Source organism: Hyaena hyaena, unplaced genomic scaffold (genome assembly GCF_003009895.1).
Source record: "Hyaena hyaena isolate Hyena2069 unplaced genomic scaffold, ASM300989v1 scaffold_167, whole genome shotgun sequence".
Taxonomy (NCBI): domain Eukaryota; kingdom Metazoa; phylum Chordata; class Mammalia; order Carnivora; family Hyaenidae; genus Hyaena; species Hyaena hyaena.
Window position 1 is genome coordinate 2174587 of NW_024080798.1, and position 22589 is coordinate 2197175.

The 22589-nt window shown below is 39.3% G+C and overlaps 1 protein-coding gene across 3 annotated transcripts in view; it reads left to right on the forward strand.

Annotated features, from left to right (window-relative positions):
• SLC25A26 (solute carrier family 25 member 26) overlaps positions 1 to 22589 on the forward strand; it is a 140595-nt gene that overhangs the window by 6992 nt on the left and 111014 nt on the right. Inside the window, exon 2 of one of the 3 annotated variants that reach the window (XM_039240072.1) lies at positions 17531 to 17640. The exons of 1 other annotated variant lie outside the window; for it this stretch is intronic. In XM_039240072.1, the coding sequence (XP_039096003.1) occupies positions 17599 to 17640 (42 nt within the window). In that variant the 5' untranslated portion in view covers positions 17531 to 17598. Of the gene's footprint in view, positions 1 to 6723; positions 6863 to 17530; positions 17641 to 22589 lie in introns of those variants that run through there. One more of the 3 variants, XM_039240073.1, reaches the window with a different exon arrangement.

The window sequence follows — 22589 nt, forward strand, 5'->3', positions numbered from 1 at the left end:
ATCTTGGGAATCTACTCACGAAGCCAAGACTACACTGTGTACACTGTATGTTAGCTAACTTGACAAAAGATTATGGAAAAGAAAAAAAAACCTCACTCAGTTTTGAAAAACTGTGTAAGGTGTGGGTAATATTATTTTCCCCATTTCATGCATGAAGAAATAGAGGTGTAGAGAGGGTTAAATAGCTTCTCTAAGGAGACCCAGTTGAGATTGAAGCCAGGTCTGATGTCAAAGCAGTGTTCTTAAGGCAGTAGTTAATCTGAAAGAATTTCTGGAGAAATGGAAGGATACTCAACAAGAACATTACTGTGTTCTTGAGAATAGCCTCACTAAACAAAACTGAACCTACACAGGCTTTCCCATCAGGAAGTGATGGTCAACAGAATTTCTGGAGAAATCACCCTAAATAGATCACAAAGCTGTCCGTGTAAATGTGGAATCCTGAGAAGTATAGTAGCAAACAGATGGCACTGGCTTTCAGCTGTCACAAGTGCTCTGGCAAATCACAACAGGGACAAAGAGTGACTTACTCTTTTTATTCTGAACATTAATCTTTTTATAAAGTGTTTTCTCATCATCTTACAGATCCATTTGATTCAGACCAGCAAACTAGTGTAGAAGCCCCGCTACATATGAGGCTCTGAGTTGGATATTTAGGAGAATGGTGACTGACTGGGCTTCAGTTCAGAAGGATTGTAATGTCAGGTCAGATGTAATGGTTACTTAGTACTGAAAGTGAAATATAAATGGAGTTATGTGGAGGAGTCAAGGAAGTAGCATCCCTTAGGAGGGACATGGCATTTGGTCACAGCCTAACAGTGGACAGGATTTTGGCAGGTGTGTGTGTGTGTATGTGCGTGTGCGCATGCATGCATGTATGGTGGCCAGGGAGTAAGTGGTCTGCTGTAGATGGGGCACAGGGGGCATAGAAAGGACATTCCACACTGAGAGAAAAACTTAAGCAGGAGTTTTAAGGCATGTTCAGGAAACAGGTTGCTGAGGCTCATGGTCCATCAGAATACCCAAAATGAAACAGGATAGGTAAGTTCACAGGTCAAGGCTCTTAGTTATGTCTTACTAAGTGCCAGCTAAATTTCACATGCAGTCAGTGAATTAGGATTTTATTTTTTGGTGGAGCAGTTCATTTGAATTCATTTGAAAGCTTTATAATGCTTATAATGCTCATGATAAAACTGGAACAATACAAAAATTACCAAGATAGTAAAAATAATGCTCATTCCCAATCTCTTTCTTTTTTTAAGTATTTACTTATTTAAATAATTTGTCAAGTTGGTTTCCATATCCCAATCTCTTTCTACAAAGGTAATAACTTAGAGGAATTCAGTATGTATGCTTCCAAAGTTCAAGTTAGGCATATGTACAAATCAATACACATTTATTTGAAAGGCGAGATTATATGGCATATATTTTTATAGTTTAATTTATGAATGTAACATATTTCTGTGTCATTGAGTTCAGATTGACTCCATTCTTTTAAAGGCTGTGTAGCCGTCTGTTATTCAGATATAATTTATTTAACGAGATGCCAAGGATGGATCTTTAAGTTATTTCCAGTATTTTACTGCTACAAATAATTGCTGTAGTAAACCATCTGTTTAGAAATAAAATCACAGGTCAAGAGCTTTATAATTAAAAATTTTCATTTTGCCAAATTGTCCTTCACAATATTATAATAAGTTGTTTTCCCTAATAGTGCCCATAATTATTCTTCATATTTTTAACTTTTTTTAATTTATGGGGAAAATGTTTTGTTTTGTTTGATCTTTAATGGTGAGGAAGCACACATTCATAATTTTGTTGGCTTTATTTTTTCTTTTGGGAATTGCCAGGTCCTTGGTTTTGCAGTTTGTTTTTAATTCAGTGTACCTTTTTAAAGTTGATTTGTAGTGCCTTCTAACATATGGGTAGTAACTTTTTATTAGGGTCATTGATTCATTCTTCAAATAGTTATTGAGTGCCTCATATGTACTGGTGCTGGGAACATACTGGTAAAGGAAGCAGGTATGGACCTTACAGTCTGGTGGGATGCACAAACATTGCATCAGTGGTCAGATGCTCACCTATAGAACTGAAATTGTGGTCAGCATGTGCAGACGAGAGGTACTAAACCTAGACTGGGAGATTGGGGAGCATCTGTACACAGTTCTAGAAAGAGGGAGGTCAGATGACATGGAGGAAAAGAGAGAGCAAGTGGGCAGTAAGGTGCCAAGCAGAGGGCAGTGGTGGTCGAGCTGAGAGGTAGATGGGGACCATAACTTCCAAAGCCTTGTAGGCTGTACTGTGATTTTGTTCGTCATCCTAAGGGCTCTTGGAAAGGTTGGAAGACGTAGAGGCTGGGGAAGTGGCAAGATGAAATTGAAATTTGCGTTTCACAAAGATGCTTCTGCCATGAGTGTAGAGGGCCCAGGAGCTCTGCAGGGAGAAGGAGTGGTGGTGGGGAAGAGAACCTGTATCCCAGGAGTTGGGGAAACCCCAGGGGGTTCCCCAGGAAAGGCATGTAAATGGTTTGATGGCTTCTTCCTATCTGTGGTGTAGATCTGTGGCTGGTGATGATTTTGCTTTGTTAAATTAGACAGGTGGTTTAGTTTTGTCCTGTAGTTGAGCATCAGTGAAATTTCCTTTTATCGTGCTGACATCCTTTTGAGAAATAAAGGTTTTATAGCATGTGATCTTGAATTTTTTCAACACTGTGTAATTTCCAAGCTCTCATTAGACATTTCTTCTGTACAGACTGCCAGCACTTTACATTTATTAAGTTAGAGACCTATTTCATATTAACTTCTCAATATGTTGTTATGTTGTAGTAAGGCTTGCTGGCTATCTGGGTTATGGTCTGTATATTTGGATTTTGTCAGGTTCTTTTTCCTTTTAATGTTTTCATTTTTTTTTTTTTGATAGAGAGTGTGTGCACATGAGCATAAGCAGGGGAGGGAGGAGCAGACAGAATCCCAAGCAGGGCTTGATTTCATGAACTATGAGATCATGACCTGAGCCGAAATCAAGAATTGCAGTTTAACCGACTGAGCCACATCGGTGCCCTGAATTTTGTCTAGTTCTTAACTTGGAGTTTCATGTCAGCTACCACAAATCTTGAAACTAATCATTGGCCTCATAACCTTTTTGATAAACGATTGTAAATAAAACCATTTATTTGACTAAAGAATACAAGAATTTGATAGAGTTCCTTATATTCAACTAACCTTGGCATGGACATTTTGTGTGTGTGTATATATATATTTTAAGTTTATTTATTTTTGAGAGAGAAAGAGACAGTGTGAGTTGAGGAGGGGCAGGGAGAGAGAGAGAATCCTAAGCAGGCTCTGCGCTGCCAGCACAGAGCCTGATGCAAGGCTTGAATTCATGAAACTGTGAGATCATGACCTGATCTGAAACCAAGAGTTGGAAGCCTAACTGACTGAGCCACCCAGACACCCCTTATATATAATTATGTACAAAACAGTAGTAGTGTAAAATTATAGCACTCCCTAAAGTTTTTCTGTAAATCTTAAATATGTTGCTCTGTGGCTAAATATATAGGTATTTTCTGTTCTTTGTTAGCTGTTTTGTTTTTTCAGTCTTATGAATTTAAACGACATTTGAGTTCTAGAAGTTTGAAAACTCCAGAAGCAATTAGTAACTTTTGATTCATGTTTTACTAGATAAACAGATTGAATCTGATTATTTTATTCTCTGACGATAAGAATTCTGATGAAAGAAGCATTAGAGAATGAATGCATGCAAAGTTAAATAGATTAAAAGACTAATTCACTTACTGATTACAACTTAGCAGTAGATGGCAAGAAACTCTCTGAACCTTCTCCTGGGATTAAAGAGAAAATTAGAATGAAGTGCAGAATGTTTTTAAAGACTAGAATTTTTGTTTTCCTTGTGTTTTAAGAAAATGAAGAGCGTGCAAAATATTGTATTTATGTCCTGAATCTTACACACCCTTTAAAAATAAGTGAGAAGAATGTTGGAGGAGATTGGCTTCTTGTTCTTACTATCCTACATTACTTACGAACATATTCCTGTGACTTAGAAAAGGGCACCTTTATTTCCCAGAAAGAAATCCCAGTTATTTGTCATTCTTTTACTACCTCTTGTGGTTTTCTTCTGGCACCTCTCTGTAGTGTTTTAGTGACATTGTTGTAGGTCATTTGCAGAGTAGACCTTCATGACTATGAGGTTCAGTCATGTCTCTTCAGGCTGATCACGTAGTACGGTATTAATGTTTATGGTAATGTGCTTATCTATTTCTGTTAAAATAATTTTTAATTTACCTTTGCTGGTTAATCACTGGATTTCTCATGAAAGTAATTTTGTTTTTGTAGTGAACTCTACATTGGTTTTACGACAAGTGGTAAGTAGAGCAGAGAGTGTTTATTATGTACCTCAGCTTTGTACCACCTGAGTGTTTTGTATATCCAAAGAACGGAAAAACTCATCATTTTGGATTTTGCCTGTATGTTTGAATAATACTGATTTTTCTTTTTCTGCATCTTAGTTTTTAAAATACAGTTTTTAAAGTTCATTTCTACATTCTGAATACATAATATATCCATGTGGTTCAAAATCTGAAAGATAAGAAAAGTTAATGATTCATTTTAAAAATTACTATGTCGCAGCCATATCAAAAGTTTCATTCTCTTTGTAATTCTTGTCTGCTCATGGCAGATAGGTTTCGATTCACATTTAAAAAATATTTATTTATTTTGAGACAGAGAATGTGAGGGGGGAGGGACAGAGAGAGGGAGAGAGAGAGAATCTTAAAAAAAATTTTAAGTGTTTTATTTATTTCTGAGAGAGAGAGAAAGAGAGACAGCATGAGCAGGGGAGGGTCAGAGAGAGAGGGAGATACAGAATCTGAAACAGGCTCCAGACGCTGAGCTAGCTGTCAGCACAGAGTCCGACGCGGGGCTCGAACTCATGAACCATGAGATCATGACCTGAGCCGAAGTCGGACACTTAACTGACTGAGCCACCCAGGCGCCACAAGAGAGAGAGAATCTTAAGCAGGCTTTGCATTGTTGGTGCAGAGCTCCACATGGGGCTCGATTCTATGACCCTGGGATCAGGACCTGAGCCAAAATCAAGAGTCACTTAATAAGCCTGAGCCACCCAGACGCCCCAGTTCACATTTTTAAATGATGTCTTTAGACTTTTTGTAAGGACTAAGTTGTAACCAGTTTAAAACTATTCTACATATACTCCACTGTAATCATTAGCTGAAAACTAAGTTTTTAAAGTGCACTTCTCTAAAGCAACATGATGTCGTGACGTCTGTTGGGAGATGACTAGTTGAGTCCCGGTTTTAATATTATCTAGGAATTTAGCCCCCCTCCCTTTTATTTACTTAATTAAAAAAATATAAAGTTTTAAATATACATACAGGAGAGAAGATACTATAGGAATCCTTAGATTTATGAATCTTAAAATACAGATCTTGATTCCCAAGGACCCTTACCTATTTATTTATTTATTTGACTGTGTGAGCGAGCAGAATAGAGGGACAGAGGAGGAGAAGAAAGAGAATCTTAAGCAGGCTCTCCATGTTCAGCACATAGCCCAATGCAGGGCTTGATCCTATCCATGACCCTGGGATCATGACCTGAGCCTCAATCAAGAGTCAAACCCTCAATCGACCCAGGCACCTCCCATTACCTATTTTATTTTATTTAAAAAAATTTTTTTAAGAGTATATTTTTGAGACAGAGAGCATGAGTGGGGGAGGGGCAGAGAGAAGGGGAGACACAGAGTCTGAAGCAGGTTCCAGGCTCTGAGCTGTCAACACAGAGTCCGACATGGGGCTTGAACCCACGAACTCTGAGATCATGACCTGAGCTGAAGTCGGATGCTCAACCGACTGAGCCACCCAGGCGCCCCATCCCATTACCTATTTTAAAATGGAAGTCTCCCCTAAAATGTTTTACTTCAGTTTTACTACTCATTTATTAGAAAGGCAAAAATAAAATCTGGTCTGATATGGAAAGATCAGTAAGATAAATGAAGTGATAAAAGTAAGATGTAACACACTGCATATTGTATATACCTTTTTCAAAAAAAAAAAGCATAAAATACATATTTATGTTTGCTTGTGCATGCCTGAAGAAACTTCAGAAGAATCCAGTAAGCAACCAGCAGAAGTGGGTGTCTGAGTTATTAGACTAGGGAAGGAGACTTTGAACTCCTAACCTTTTGAGATTGTTTGCTTGTTTACTTTTTGAACCATGTGAAAGTATAAAAACGAATTTAAAAATTATTTTAAAAATAGATTATTAAAAAATTACAATTTATGGGGCACCTGGGTGGCTCAGTCGGTTAAGCGTCCGACCTTGACTCAGGTCATGATCTCATGGTTCCTGGGTTAGAGCCCGTGTCGGGCTCTGTGCTGACAGCTAGCTCAGAGCCTGGAGCCTGCTTCAGATTCTGTGTCTCCCTCCCCTACTCATGCTCTCTCTCTCTCTCTCTCTCTCAGAAATAAACTAAAAAAAAAAACATTAAAAAATTATAATTTAGGTAGAAGGTCTTTTGACTATGCCAAATAAGTTGTGGACTGATAGTTATGAGAAATATGCTTTAAAGATTACCGTTTTATTATCCCTACCCCCAAATGGCAGAGAGCTCATTTGATTGTAACTTTATTTTCCTTTCTCTCTCTCTCTCTCTCTTTTTTTTTTTTTTAAGGCTGGTGGGATAGCAGGTATCTCTGTTGACTTGATATTATATCCTCTGGATACCATTAAAACCAGGCTGCAGAGTCCTCAAGGATTTAATAAAGCTGGTGGTTTTCGTGGAATATATGCTGGTGTTCCTTCTGCTGCTATTGGATCTTTTCCTAATGGTAAAATTTATATTGATATTCTCCCTGTTACAAAGCCAACATAATGAGATTTATTTTCAGGATGGTATGTGGTGTTACCCCTTGTAGAATTGCTTATGTGTTGTAGCTTATCTTCTGAATTTGTTTTCTATTCATAAACCCATTGCTTTTAAATTGCTAGTGTTAGAGATCCTGTTCCACTCTATTTGTAATAGAATATGTACAGTCATTTTTTTCTTAAAGAGTTTATTGTCAAGTTTGTTTCCATATAACACCCAGTGCTCATCCCAACAAGTGCTCTCCTCCATGCCCATCACCCCCCTTACCCTCTCCTCCACCCCAATCAGCCCTCAGTTTGTTCTCAGCATTCAAGAGTCTCTCATGATCTGCCTGCCACCCTCTCCCCCACTAATTTTCCCCTTCTTCTCCCTCATGGTCTTCCTTTAAGTTCTGTCCTTCTCTGCCTGACTTATTTCACTCAGCATAACACCCTCAAGTTCCATCCATGTTGCTACACATGGCCAGTTTTCATTCTTTCTCATTGCCATGTAGTATTCTATTGTATAGATAAACCACATCTTCTTGATCCATTAGTCATTTGATGGACACTTAGGCTCTTTCCATGATTTGGCTACTGTTGAGAGTGCTGCTATGAACATTGGGGTCCATGTGCCCCTATGCATCAGCACTCCTGTATCCCTTGGGTAAATTCCTGCAGTGCTTTTGCTGGGTCCTAGGGGAGTTCAGTTGTTAATTTTTTGAGGAAATCTCCACACTGTGTTCCAGAGGGGCTGCACCAGTTTATATTCCCACCTACAGTGTAGGAGGGTGCCTGTTTCTCCACATCTTCTCTAGCATCTAGAGTCCTCTGATGTGCTAATTTTAGCCACTCTGACTGGCATGAGGTGGTATCTCAGTGTGGTTTTGACTTCTATTTCCCTGATGAGGAGGGATGCTGAGCATCATTTCATGTGTCTGTTGGCCATCTGGATGTCCTCTTTGGAGAAGTGTCTGTTCATATCTTCTGCCCATTTCTTCAATGGATTGTATGTTTTTAGGGTGTGGAGTTTGGTGAGTTCCTTATAGATTATGGATATTAACCCTTTATCTGATATGTCATTTGCAACTATCTTTTCCCATTCCGTCGGTTGTCTATTAGTTTTATGGATCGTCTCCTTTGCCGTGCAGAAGCTTTTTATTTTGATGAGGTCCCAATAGTTCATTTTTTCTCTTGATTACCTTGCCTTTGGGGATGTGTCAAGTAAGAAATTGCTGCGGTAGAGGTCAAGGAGGTTGTTTCCTGCTTTGTCCTCTAGGGTTTTGATGGTTTCCTGTCTCACATTCAGGTCCTTTATCCATTTTGAGTTTATTTTTGTGTATGGTGTGAGAAAATGATCTAGTTTCATTCTTCTGCATGTTGCTGTCCAGTTCTCCCAACACCATCTGTTAAAGAGACTGTCTTTTTTCCATTGGATACTCTTTCGTGCTTTGTCAGAGATTAGCAGGCTGTACACTTTTGGGTCCAGCTCTGAGTTCTCAATTCTGTTCCATTGGTCTGTGTGTCTGTTTTTGTGCCAATACCATACTGTCTTGATGACAGCTTTGTAGTAGAGGCTAAAGTCTGGGATGGTAATGCCTCCCATTTTGGTTTTATTCTTCACTATTACTTTGGCTATTCGGGGTCTTTTGTGGTTCCATACAAATTTTAGGATAGTTTGTTCTAGTTTTGAGAAGAATGATGATGCAGTTTTGATTGGGATTGCATTGAATGTGTAGATTGCTTTGGGTAGTAATGACATTTGAACTATATTTATTCTTCCAATCCATGAGCATGGAATGTTTTTCCATTTCTTTGTGTCTTCTTCAATTTCTTTCATACGTTTTCTATAGTTTTCATCATACAGATCTCATATCTTTGGTTAGGTTTATTCCTAGGCATTTTATGGTTTTTTTTGTGCAGTTGTGAATGGGATCAGTTTCTTGATTTCTCTTTCTGTTTCATTATTGGTGTACAAAACTGCAACCTATTTTTGTACGTTGATTTTGTACCCTGCGACTTTGCTGAATTCATGAATCAATTCTAGTAGGCTTCTGGTGGAGTCTATCGGGTTTTCTGTGGAGAGTATCATGTCGTCTGTGACAAGTGAAAGTTTGACTTCTTTGCCAATTCTGATACCTTTTATTGTCTGATTGCTAAGGCTAGGACTTCAGCACTATGTTAAACAACAGTGGTGAGAGTGGACATCCCTGTCGTGTTCCTGATTTCAGAGAGAAAGCTCTCAGTTTTTCCCCATTGAGGATGATGTTCGCTGAGGGCTTCTCATAGATGGCTTTTTTGATGTTTAAGTAAGTTCCTTGTATCCCAACTTTCTCGCGGGTCTTTATTAAGAAGGGATGCTGTATTTTGTCAAATGCTTTTTTTTGCATCTATCGACAGGATCATATGGTTTTTATCTTTTGTTTTATTAATGTGATGTATCACATTGATTGATTTGCGAATATTGTACCAACCCTGTAACCCAGGAATGACTCCCACTTGATCATGGTGGATAATTCTTTTTACGTGCTGTTGCATTCAATTTGCAAGTATCTTGTTGAGGATTTTTGCATCCGTATTCATCAATAATATTGGCCTGTAGTTCTCTTTTTCTTTTGGGTCTCTGTCTGGCTTGGGAATCAAAGTGATGCTGGCTTTGTAGAGTGAGTCCGGAAGTTTTCCTTCCATTTCTGTTTTTTGGAATAGCTTGAGAAGAATGGGTATTAACTCTGATTTAAATATCTGGTAGAATTCCCTAGGGAAGCCATCTGGGCCAGGGCTCTTATTTGTTGGGAGATTTTTGATAACCGATTCAATGTCTTCACTAGTTATGGGTCTGGTTAGATTTTCTATTTCTTTCCATGTGTATTTTGTTAGTGTGTGTTTAGGAATTTGTCCATTTCTTCTAAGTTGTCCAATTTGTTGGCATATAATTTTTCATAGTATTGCCTGATAATTGCTTTTATTTCTGAGGGGTTGGTTGTAATAAATCCATTTTCATTCATGATTTTGTCTATTTGGGTGCTCTCTCTTTTCTTTTTGAGAAGCCTGGCTAGAGGTTTGTCAATTTTGTTTATTTTTGTCAAAAAACCAACTCTTGGTTTCATTGATCTGTTCAACTGTTTCTTTGCTTTCTATATTGTTTACTTATGCCCTGGTTTTTATTATTTTTTTCTACTGGATTTAGGGTGCTCGTTGCTCTCCCTCTAGTACCTTTAGGTGCGCTGTTAGATTTTGTACCTGTGCTTTTTCTAATTTCTTGAACTAGGCCTGGAGTGCAATGTACTTTGCTCTTAGGACTGCCTTTGCCGCATCCCATAGAGTTTGAATTGTATTTTCATTTTCATTTTTTTCCATATATTTTTCAATTTTTTCTCTAATTGCCTGATTGGCCCATTAGTTCTTTAGTATTGTGTTTTTTTTTTTTAATGTTTTATTTATTTCTAAGAGAGAAATAGAGACAGCATGAGCACGGGAGGGTCAGAGAGAGAGGGAGACACAGAATCAGAAGCAGGCTCCAGGCTCTGAGTTAGCTGTCAGCACAAAGCCCAACACGGGGCTCAAACCCATGAACCGTGAGATCATGACCTGAGCCAGAGTCGGATGCTTAACCAACTGAGCCACCCAAGCGCCCCTTTAGTAGGGTCTTCTTTAACCTCTATGTTTTTGGAGGTTTTCCAGACTTTTTCCTGTGGTTGATTTCAAGTTTCATAGCATTGTGATCTGAGAGTGTGCATGGTATGATCTCAATTCTTTTATATTTATTGAGGGCTTCTTTATGACCCAGTATGTGATCTTTCTTGGAGAATGTGCCATGTGCACTTGAGAAGAAAGTGAATACCATAGCCTCAGGATGTAGAGTTCTAAATATATCTGTCAAATCCATCTGGTCCAACATGTCACTCAAGTCCATTGGTTTTTTTTTTAGTGATTTTCTGTCTAGTTGATCTATCCATTGCTGTAAATGGAGTATTAAAGTCCCCTACTATTAGCACATTCTTGTCCATAAGATTGTTTCTGTTTGTGATTTATGTATTGAGGTGCTTCGATATTCGGCGCATAGACATTTATAATTGTTAGCTCTTCCTGATGGATAGACCCTGTAATTATTATATAAAGACCTTCTTCATCCCTTATTACTGCCTTTACTTTAAAGTCCAGTTTGTCTGATACACAGCTCTTCCAGCTTTCTTTTGACTTCCAGTAGCATGATAGATATTTGTCCATCCCTTTACTTTCAATCTGAAGGTGTCCTCCAGTGTAAAATGAGTTTCTTGCAGACAGCAAATAGATGGATTTTGTTTTTTTATCCATTCTGCTGCTCTGTGTCTTTTGATTGGAGCCTTTGGTCCATTTACATTCAGTATTATTATTGAAAAATATGGGTTTAGAGTCATTGTGTTCTTTGTAGGATTCATGCTTGTGGTAGTGTCTCTGGTACCTTGTGTTCCTTGCCACATTTCCGTCATAGAGTCCTCCTTAGGATTTCTTGTAGGGCTGGTTTAGTGGTGATGAATTCCTTCAGTTTTTGTTTATTTGGGAAGACTTTTATACCTCCTCCTACTCTGAATGACAGGCTTGCTCGATAGAGGATTCTTGGCTGCATATTTTTTCTGTTCATCACATTGAAGATTTCCTGCCATTCCTTTCTGGCCTGTCAAGATTCAGTAGGTAGGTCTGTAACCATTCTGATAGGTATACCTTTGTATGTTAGGGCCCTTTTATCCCTAGCTGCTTTCAGAATTCTCTCTTTGTCCCTATATTTTGCCAGTTTTACTATGATATGTTGTGCAGAAGATCGATTCAAGTTACATCTGGGGAGAGTTCTCTGTGCCTCTTGGATTTCAATGTCTGTTTCCTTCCCCAGATTGAGGAAGTTCTCAGAATTTGTTCAGGACTCCCTCATTGCCTTTCCCTTTACCTTCCTCTTCAGGAATTCCTATGATATGGATATTGTTCCGTTTGATTGTATCACTCAGTTCTTGAACTCTCCTTTCATATTCCTGGATCAGTTTATCTCTCTTTTTCTTGGCTTCCTCTTTTTCTATAATTGTGTCTTCTAATTCACCTATTCTCCTTTCTGCCTCTTTATTCCGTGCATTGGATGCCTCCATTTTATTATGCACCTCATTTATAGCATTTTTTAATTCATCACAACTATTTTTAAGCTCCATAGTCTTTGTTACAGTAGTTTCTCTGATGTCTTCCATGCCTTTTTCAAGCCCAGCCATTAATTTTATGACTAGTGTTCTAAATTCTTGTTCAGTTACGTTGCTTATATCTGTTTTGAGCAGTTCTTTAGCTGTCATTTCTTACTGGAATTTCTTTAGAGGAGAGTTCTTCCATTTCATCATTTTGGCTAGCTTTCTGTCTCTTGTTAGTTTTAAAAGGTTGTTACGCACTCTGCACTTGCAAGTACTGCTGTATTAAAGAAGCCTCATTGACTGTCCAGGGCCTGTCTGTTCAGGAAGTGTTCTTTGAATGGTGTTTCTCTCTTGGTCTCTCTTGTTGAGCCTTTGGTTATTTTATTTCCCTACTCGTAGTGGTATTTGGGACCCTCCACCATGCGTACTTTGGCTTGTTTCTTGAGGTAGCCCTCGAAAAGAAAACAGACAGACAAACACACAGGGAACAAAGACACACAAATGCACAGACAAATCCAACAAACAAGCAAACCAGAAGAGAGAAAGAAACAAAAAGAAGGAAAGAAAAAAAAGAGGAAAAACAAATAATAAGAATAAAAAATAAATAAAAAAAGAAAAAACCCAAAAGACAAAGTCTAAAAGCATAATCCTAGCTACAAATAAAGAGCAGGGTGTATGCAGTGCTGATGGAAGAACATATACAAAGAGAGAAGTGACAAGGGCAGGGAGAAGCGAAATTGGGCAGTGATCAGATAGAAAGACTAATAGGCTTAATTCAGAGAGAGAAAGAGGAGAATATGGTAAGAGGCAAGCAGAAAGAGATGAAGATAATATTACTTAGGGAAACTATATAGTCTGATTAGTCGGGAGAGAGCGAGATAGAAAGGTAGTGGTGGAGGTGTAGAATATCCATCTAGAGAATGGATTAAATGTGACCGTTTAATCAAAGCAATGACCAGAGTGCCCAGTCCAGCAGAGGGGAGGAATACGAATGAGACAAGGAAAAATACATCTGAATAGAAAAAATTGATCTAGAATTAATCACAGCAGTGCATCCTGTTTGTCTTGACCCAGGCTGTGATTAAAAAAAAAGGCAGCTCTAGCAGGGATGGGCGTGGTTTGGTGTAGGCAGGTCTTAGCTTCCACTGTGCCTGCAGGCTGCTCTCTGAGGTCCTGCCCCGGTGGTTGTGGGGAGAAAAATGGCGTCGCTCCAGTCCCCTCTTGAACCAAGTGTTGCGACTCACTCTTTTGGGTCCGATCTCCCTGTGCCACGGGTGTGGCCAAGGTGGGCTGTGTTCTATGTCCCATGCCCCACCTCATTTCCAGTCTGTGTGCTTTATTGATACCACCCGAAATATAAACCCACAGGCCGAGTTTAAAGCTTGCCGCTTCCCCACTGGGGATTGAACCAGGAGAGTGGTGGAGCAGTTTCAGGCAGGCTGCTTCCCCTCCAGATCGAGCTGGAGAGCAGAGGAGTAGTTTCTCCTGGCACTGCCTGGGAGCAGGGCACCCAGCTCAAAGTCAGCAACACAGCTGGAAACTAGATCACTCTCTGTACCCAGCCGAGGTTTTTCTCTTCTCTGGGGACTGTTATTGGAGCAGTTTCAGCCACTCTTTTCCCCTCGACTCACTGCAGCTTCCTGCGAAGGGGGCTCCCTCTCTTCCCTCCATGTCTCCAGGTCCTGGCCCATTTTTATCTTCCTCAGTTCACACTCACGGACCTATAAGGTTGTTTTCTCAGCAGACTCTGTCTCCTTTTCCTCCCAAACTCCTGCGGTTCAGTGTCCAATGGCTTCAGGCCTTCACCGTTTGAGAGATGGGGGCGAGTGAAATGTATGGCTCCCTACTTCTCCTCCATCTTGCCTCCAGTCTTATGTTCAGTCTTTTAGAATGGTTTTTCTTGTTAATGTCTCCAGTAGAAGCTTGGAAATGTTGCTCTAATATTGGTTGTCATACCGTAGAGTTGTGATTCTGAACCTTGCCCAGATGTTGGAATCTCTTGGGAAGCTCTAAAAAATACTGATGCCTGTGTCACCCCCATGTCTGGGCTTTGCCTGGGTATCAGGGTGTTAGTAGCTTCCTAGGTGATTGCAGTGTGAAGCTGAGTTTAGCAACTCCTGCCTTGGAGGCTCTTGTGGAGCAGATGAACCTAAGAGGCCTTAAACTTTTCTGTTTTACCTTCTGTCTTTACTTTCTGTCTAAGATTCTCCTGGATAGTCCCCTTCAAATGTCTTTGCTTTTATTGTAGCTTGGGAGTCATATTATGTGATTTATGGCCTTATTTTGTAATCAGTATAATCTGTATTATTTAATCCACTTGTTAGTATACTTTTTTCAAATACCTGTTTTAATTGTTTACTGATACTTTCTCTGGTACTCAGCAAACAAAACAAACACCCTCCCCCCACGCCCCCCTCCTCCCCCAATTCCCAGTTATGAAACCTCGAGCTCTCCCTGATTCTTAAACTCTGCAGTTCATCTAGAGCGCAGTGTTCACATAAACGTTGGTAATGCAGAGAGAAACTAGTGTTTTGATCCTTTGGTTTCTGTGTTCTTCCCCTTCCTCCAGCAGCCCTTAGAGCAGCCACCTGTTTTTGAGGTTATCCTTGAGTTTTATTGTCTTCATACTTTTAGTAATTGTCTGTAGCAAGTCATTATCGAGGACCCACTCCCTGCCAAGTCCATTTCTCTATGTGGAAGAGAGTCAGAGGTTCCTGAATTTGACCATAGTGCAATCTCCCCATCACCTGGAGAGGTTAAAAATATGGATGCCTGTGTCTCACTTCCAGAGATGTGATTTCATTGGTCTCAGGTGTGGCCTCGGCAACGATGCTTTAAAAAAGTCTGTTTTTATGGTATTTCCTTCATTGTTCTAAAGCTCTTTTTCTCATACATATTGCACCAAGGAATTAGTGTTGGTAGATGTTAGTATTAGTGATAGTCCAAGGAGTCAATGGTGTTTTAGGCTCATGGGACTTTAGATTCTTGCCAGTGGGACTTAACATACATGTGGTTTTGAACTTTTGCATGTGTGGGAAAATGTTTTTCTTGCTGTGCTCTCACCGTGCTCTGAACATCAGTGGATGGGTGATGCTGGGTAGATAGAATGCCGGTGTTTCAGAAATGGCCTTTTTTTTCTTCTGGGAATTTTTGGTTACTGCACCTTTGTCTTTTACTATTTAAGTTGGGGTTATAGGCAAGGTTGTAATCTGAGTACCATACACCAGTGTAACATTCAGTGGTTGTAGACTTTTCTGAGAAAATACAGTGGTCCCCCTTATCTGTGGTTGTGCTTTCAGTTGTTCATTTACCTGTAGTGAACCATGGTTCCATCATCAGAAGGTCAGTAGTAGCCTAATGCTATGTCACAGTGCCTATGTCCTTCATTTCACTTGATCTCATCATGTGGGCATTTTTATCATCTTACATTATCACAAGAAGAGGGGTGAGTACAATATGGGTTTTTTAAAAATTTATTTTATTTTAATTTAATTTAATTTATTTTAAGAGAGAGCATGAGCAGGGGAGGGGCAAAGAGAGGCAAAGAGAGAGAGAATCCCAAGCAGGTTCCATGCTGCTAGGCCAGTGCCCAAAGTGGGGCTCAAACACACAAACGGTGAGATCATGACCCGAGCCAAAATCAAGAGTCAGCCACTCAACCGACTGAGCTACCCAAGCACCCCCTGTATAGGTATTTTTGAGAGCGATCCCACATTCACATAATTTTTATTACAGTGTATTGTTATGGTTGTTCTGTTTTATTGTTGTTCATCTCTTACTGTGCCTAGTTAAGAAGTTAAACCTTAGCACAGATAGGTATGCACAGGAAAGAATGTAGTGTATGTAAGGGCTGGTACCACCCATCATTTTGGGCACCCACTGGGGGTTGTGGAACAAACCCCCTGTGGATAAGGGAGAACTGTGGTGTTCTGCAGGGGTCAGGAGTTGGGGATGAAGAGGACTGAGGGTTGAAAGAGGAGATAGAAGGCCCCTATTCTGGATCTTACTCTTCTTTAGAAGGGAACTTAGGGAACATGCCTGGGTGGCTCAGCCGGTTAAGTGTCCAGTTCTTGATTTTGGTCCAGTCCATGATCTCATCTCATGGTTTGTGAGATTGAGCCTTGAGGTGGACTCTGTGCTGGGTGTGGAGCCTGCTTAAGATATTCATTCTCTCTCTCTCTCTCTCTCTCTCAAAAAAAAAAAAAAAAAAAAGATTAGAAGGGAACTCAAAACCCCCATAGGTTTTTGTTTTTAAAGAGCTAGCAGACACTGTAGGTGTAGCCCAACCCCTGTTCTTTGTTGTAACTTGTCCAGAGCCCCTCTCGGAACCTTGTGACATCATTTCCAATTATAGGGAGGCTTTCTTGGGTGTCACACAGGAGAGTTTTGGGATTTACATTTCTTTTTTGGATTTACATTTCTAAAGGATTTTGTCTCTGGTAAGGGTAGCAATACAGTCTCACTAGGTTGAGGTGGTCAAGCAGGTAAACTTAGAAACTTGTAGCACTTACTCCTTTCCCTGGGGGGCGGGGGGCACTGGAGGGTGAAATGTGTAGCATGTGCTACTTACAGCTGACTGCACTTGCAGATATTCTAGCTGTACATTTAGTGTGCTAAAATAGGAAAAGCCTTATTGAGAACCACTGTGGGAGTAGGGACCTATGTTAATTAGATAGAACTGTTTGCCTTGGGACAGTGTGCCTCATTGCTTGGCTTCCTGTTTTGTTAGCAGCCTGAGGAGACGTTAAAAGCCTGTTGACTTTAACAGTGGAGAACCAGTTTTCATTATCAAGCTCTTCTTTTGACTTTAATGTGATTGTGTTCAAGTGTCCTTCAGAAGATGAATTTGTCATTCATTTATCTTTCATGCTTTATCTTTTATGGAAGTGATAAACATCTTTTGATTAACAGTACATGGCAGGTTTTAAAGCCCTCTTATACACCTAAGATTAGTTCCAGGTGATAGGGGTAGCTTTTTTCAGATTGTGATTTACAGTTGTAATTAAATAGTTGATTGTTTCCTTGATCTAAAAGTAGCCATGGTTTTTTCAAGTGAACAGAAATTAAACATTACCAAATAGATGTTTTATGTAAGGTGTATGTTTCCAAGCTTAACCTGTCTATAAATCAGTGTAGCTGATTATTTTATTACTGTATGTAAAGATATTTTGGATCACAGAAATTTATATCTCATTCTAGAAAGCTTACTAAAAAATGTCATATGACTTAACCATACAAAATGGTGAATGCTAGGTTAGCTGTTAGGCTCCCTCAGGGTGGGGATCATGTCTGGTGCATTTTCATAAGTCCAGGATTGGGTATATAACATGGGCTCAGTAGATTCTGCAAGAGTAGGGCAGGAAGGAAGAATACATATTAAATTATTATCTTTTATCTGTTAGCTCGCGATTTAATAATTAGAGTTGAATTTTTTTTGAGAAACTTATTTCTGAAGAGTTTGAATATATATTTAAACTTTGTGAAAGACTGGCTTGTTTTAAATTTCAGCTGCTGCTTTTTTTATCACCTATGAATACGTAAAATGGTTTTTACACAATGATTCGTCTTCATATTTGATGCCGGTGAAGCATATGTTGGCTGCCTCTGCTGGAGAAGTGGTAAGTAACAAGTTAATGCATGTAAAACTCTTTAGGAATGCAAACTGTGTGTATATCTTTGGTACAGATAATACTTTATTTTGTTTTTAAAAGGCAGTTCTGTTTTCAGTTATGAAAGTCATAAACCCCAATAAATGTAAATGGATTAAACATGATAGTTAAGACATAGGGTCTAGATAAGATGAAAGAAAAATCCAGTGTTGTGCTGTTTTCAAAAGGCCTGCCTAAAACATAATGACACAAAGAATAAAATTAAAGAAATGGAAGAAGGTATCCATGGAAATTGTGGTGGCTTTGTGTTGTGTCAGCATAACTGAGCTGGAACTCCATTTCCTGGAACTCCCTTTCCAGGATGATTCCAGGTTAGGCTGGCTACAAGAGAAACTTGTACACGATTCATTAAGGTGAACCTGAAGCAACAGTTGTGTTTATGCTTAGAAGGTGGTGTTAGAGTCAGTCAGTGTTACAGTTCATGCACCTCATCTCTGGGCTCCAGCCTCTCCGGTTCCTACTGGATCATATCTGTCAGCGTCTCTAATTTCTGAGTCAGATGTGTGGTCTCTATGGTGAAGGATGCCAGCTTCTTCTTTCAGTCACCCGTATCATCAAAGTTGAAGAGAAACCAATGTGTCATTTTATCCTTGCTTTTCCCCTTTTCACACCATTTCATCCACCCCATTGCCTGCTCTCTGAGTTCTTTCCTAATGCTAGATGTAGAGGCAAAAATTCTACGTAACCTGCTTAATCAACCCCATAAATACTGTTCACACCTATAGTAACTCTTTCTTCTTTCTTCTCTCTCTCTCTTTTTTTTTTAAGTTTGCTTATTTTGAGAGAGTGAGAGCACAAGCTGAGGAGGGACAGGAAGAGAGGGAAGGAGAGAATCCCAGCATGGGGCTTTGATCCCAACTGTGAGATCATGACTTGACCCAAAATCAAGAGTCGGATACTTAACTGACTGAGCTACCCAGGCACCCCAATAACTCTTTATTCTTATCATTTACAGTGGTTCTACTTCTTTGACCAACTCTGATACAGAAATACACACTGAAAAAGACCTGATAGAATAATGTCAGTATCAGGCAAAAAAAGGACTGGAAGCAAAAAAACAAAGAGACCCTTGAATAGTGATACAAGGACAAATTATCTTGGGAGATGTAATAAACCTGGACCTGGACTAAATAATGCTGTCTCAAAATCAAGCAGAGATTGATAAACATGAATTGAGACTGTAGAATATTTGAAAAAGAAAATGGCAAGATTGGGCTAAGGGATATGTATTGAGCTCTGAAACTGAGATTGAAAGATTATTCTTTTTTTTTTTGCATACCAGAAACATTAGTAAAAATGTATGATCCAGTAGTACAACAATGCAAATTTCAGCAAGTAGTGTAGAGATCGTGTCGTACAGCTCATTTGGTATCTGATGGAGTAAAATTGGAAAGCAGTGACAAGATAGGCAGTCCATCTCTACTAGGTGTTTAAACAATAATTTCTCTCTTGTAAATAATTCATTACCAAAATGAAATCCTAATGTAGGTGATAAAATATTTGTAATTAAAAAATAATACAGGGGCGCCTGGGTGGATCAGTCGGTTAAGTGTACTACTTCAGCACAGGTCATGATCTCGTGGTTCGTGGGTTCAAGCCCTGCATTGGGCTCTGTGCTGACAGCTAGCTCAGAGCCTGGAGCCTGTTTCAGATTCTGTGTCTCACTGTGTCTCTGACCCTCCCCTGCTCGCGTGTGCTCTCTCTCTCCCTCTCTCCATCTCTCCCTCTCTCTCTCTCTGAGGAAAAAAGAAAAGCATTAAAAAAAAAAAAAAAAAGAAAAGAAAGATCCCCCCCCCCAAACTAACACAGAGAAGGTTATAATACAAAAGTTCTCCACTGACCTGACCCACTCAACTGTCTTCCAGCCCCTCTTACTCAATACTAACAGACATCCCCTAATAAAATATTTTTGTATAACCATCCAGAAGTTGTGTGTTCTTTACCGTTGTTATTGTCAAGTTCCATGGTCTGGTATTCATAGAGTCATACTAAGCCCAGAATCTTGTTATAGGCGGGGTATGTTAACAAGAATCGAAGACAAAGTGAAAAGAAGGGTCTTAGTTTATAAGCCTGTTATCATTTTATTAATTTATATATTTTTTCTGTTTAGAAAAGTGGTGGTATATATTTACATGAGGAACTTTGAAAAGCCTTTATAAGATTTACACTAAAAATGTCATACGTGTGGTTTTGTTTTCTATGCAGTATTTTTCTTTAGAAAAGTTGGTTGAGAAAATATAAACTGTTGTGTAATCCAATTTTTTACTTGAGAATATAGTGAATGGAGAAAGCACAGATCATGACAGAAAAGTATAAGTGTAGATTGACTTTAAGAAGACAATGGGAAAACAACAGATTTATTGAAACGTAATTCACACACTATACAACTCATTTAGAGTGTATAAAAGGTGTTTTTAGTATATTCAAAGTTGTACAACCATCACCACAGACAATTTTAGGACATTGTCATCTCTCCAGAAAGAAAGATCATACCCATTAGCAGTCACTCCTCATTTCCCCCAACTTTCCCACCACCAGTTTACTTTTTGTCTTTATAGATTTTTCGATGCTGGACATTTCATATAATTGGAATCCTCAACATGTCTTTTATGACTGGCTTCTTTCACTTAGCATGAGATTTTCAAGGTTTTATCCATGTTTAGCATTTTCAGGACTTCATTCCTTTTAATTGCCAAGTAATATTCCATGTGGCATGAATATTTGGATTGTTTGCTGGACATGTGGGTTGTTTGCACTTTAGGGCTGTTATGTACAATGCTACTCTTATGAACCTTTTTGTTCAAGTCTTTTTGTTGATATATTCATTTCTCTTGGATGTAGATGTAGAAATGGAATTATTAGTTATGTGCTAACTGTATGTTTAACCCTCTGAAGAAGTATTTCATTTTTTTTTTTTTTAATTTTTTTTTAATGTTTTATTTATTTCCAGGAGAGAGAGAGACAGCGTGAGCAGGGGAGGGTCAGAGAGAGAGGGAGTCACAGACTGAAACAGGCTCCAGGCTCCGAGCTGGCAGTCAGCACAGAGCCCGACACGGGGCTCGAACCCACGAACCGCGAGATCATGACCTAAGCGAAAGTCGGACGCTTAACCGACTAAGCCACCCAGGCGCCCCTGAAGAAGTATTTCAAAGTGGCTATACAGTTTTACATTCCCAGCAGCAGTGCACATGGGCTCTGCTTTCTGCACATTCTTGCCACCACTTGATGTCTGTCTTTTAAATTATAGCCAACATCTTATTGTGATTTTGATTTATATTTCTCTGATAACTAATGATTTTGAGCATCTTTTCATTTACTTACTATTTGCTTATCTTCTTTTTTTTTACAAATAGTTTATTGTCAAGTTGGTTTCCATATAACACCCAGTGCTCATCCCCACAAGTGCCTTTCTCCATGCCCATCTCTCCCCTCCCCCCCACCCATGAGTCCTCAGTTTGTTCTCAGCATTCAAGAGTCTCTCATGGTTTGTCTCTCTCCCTCTCCCCCACCATTTCCCCCCTTCTTCTCCTCCATGGTCCTCTGTTAAGTTCCTCCTAATCCTCCTATACGTGCAAAACATATGATATTTGTCCTTCTCTGCCTGACTTACTTCGCTCAGCATAACACCCGCAAGGTCCATCCATGTTGCTACACATGGTCAGATTTCATTGTTTCTCATTGCCATGTAGTATTCCATCGTATAGATAAGCCACATCTTCTTGATCCATTCATCTGTTGATGGACACTTAGGCTCTTTCCATGTTTTGGCTATTGTTGAGAGTGCTGCTATGAACATTGGGTTCCATGTGCTCCTATGCATCAGCATTTCTATATCCCCTGGGTACATTCCTAGCAGTGCTATTGCTGGGTCATAGGGGAGTTCTTTTGTTAATTTCCTGAGGAACCTCCACACTGTTTTCCAGAGGGGCTGTACCAGTTTACATTCCCACCAACAGTGTAGGAGGGTGCTCGTTTCTTCACATTCTTGCCAGCGTCTCGAGTTCTCTGATTTGCTCATTTTAGCCACTCTGACTGGCGTGAGGTGGTATCTCAGTGTGGTTCTGATTTGTATTTTCCTGATGAGGAGGGATGCTGAGCATTATTTGCTTCTCTTCTTTGGAGACATACCTATTCAGATCCTTAGTTCTTTCACTGGGTGTCTTGTTATTGAGTTGTGGAAGTTCTTTATATATTCTACCTACAAGTGCATTATGAGGCCTATAATTTGTAAAATTTTTGCCATTTTGGGCATTGTCTTTCCACTTTCTTTGGCACTTTTCATTTTCTTCACTTTGAAGCATAAATTTAAAATTTTGATTTTACCTATTTTACTTAATGCTTCTGGTTTGGTGTTACATCTTTGAAACCATTGCATTATTTGAGATCATGAAGATTTATACTTGTGCTTTATTCCTAGAGTTTTAGTTTTAACCCTTACTTTTAGGTGTTTGACCCATTTTGAGTAATTTTGTGTCTGGTGTGAGGTAGTAGTCAGACTTCAGAATTTTGCATGTGGGTATCCAATTGACCTGGCCCCATTTGTTAAAGAACTCTTCTTTATCCATTAAAGGGCCCTGGCACCCTTCTCAAAACATACTTGATTGTAAATGTAGGTGTGTGTTTGTGGATTCCCAGTTCTGCTCTGTTGATCTCTCTATCTGTCCTTGTGCTGGAACCACACAGACCTGACTAACTGCAGCTTTGTGGTAAGTTGTGAAATCAGTAACTACAATTTCCAACTTAGTTCTTCTTTGTCAAGGTTGTTTTGCCTATTCTGGGTCTCTTGTGTTTTCATATGAAGTTGAGAATCAGCTTCTCAACTTCTGTAAAAAAGGCAACTTAAATTTTGATAGGGATTGCATTCAATCTGCAAATCAATTTGGAGACTTGCTATCTTA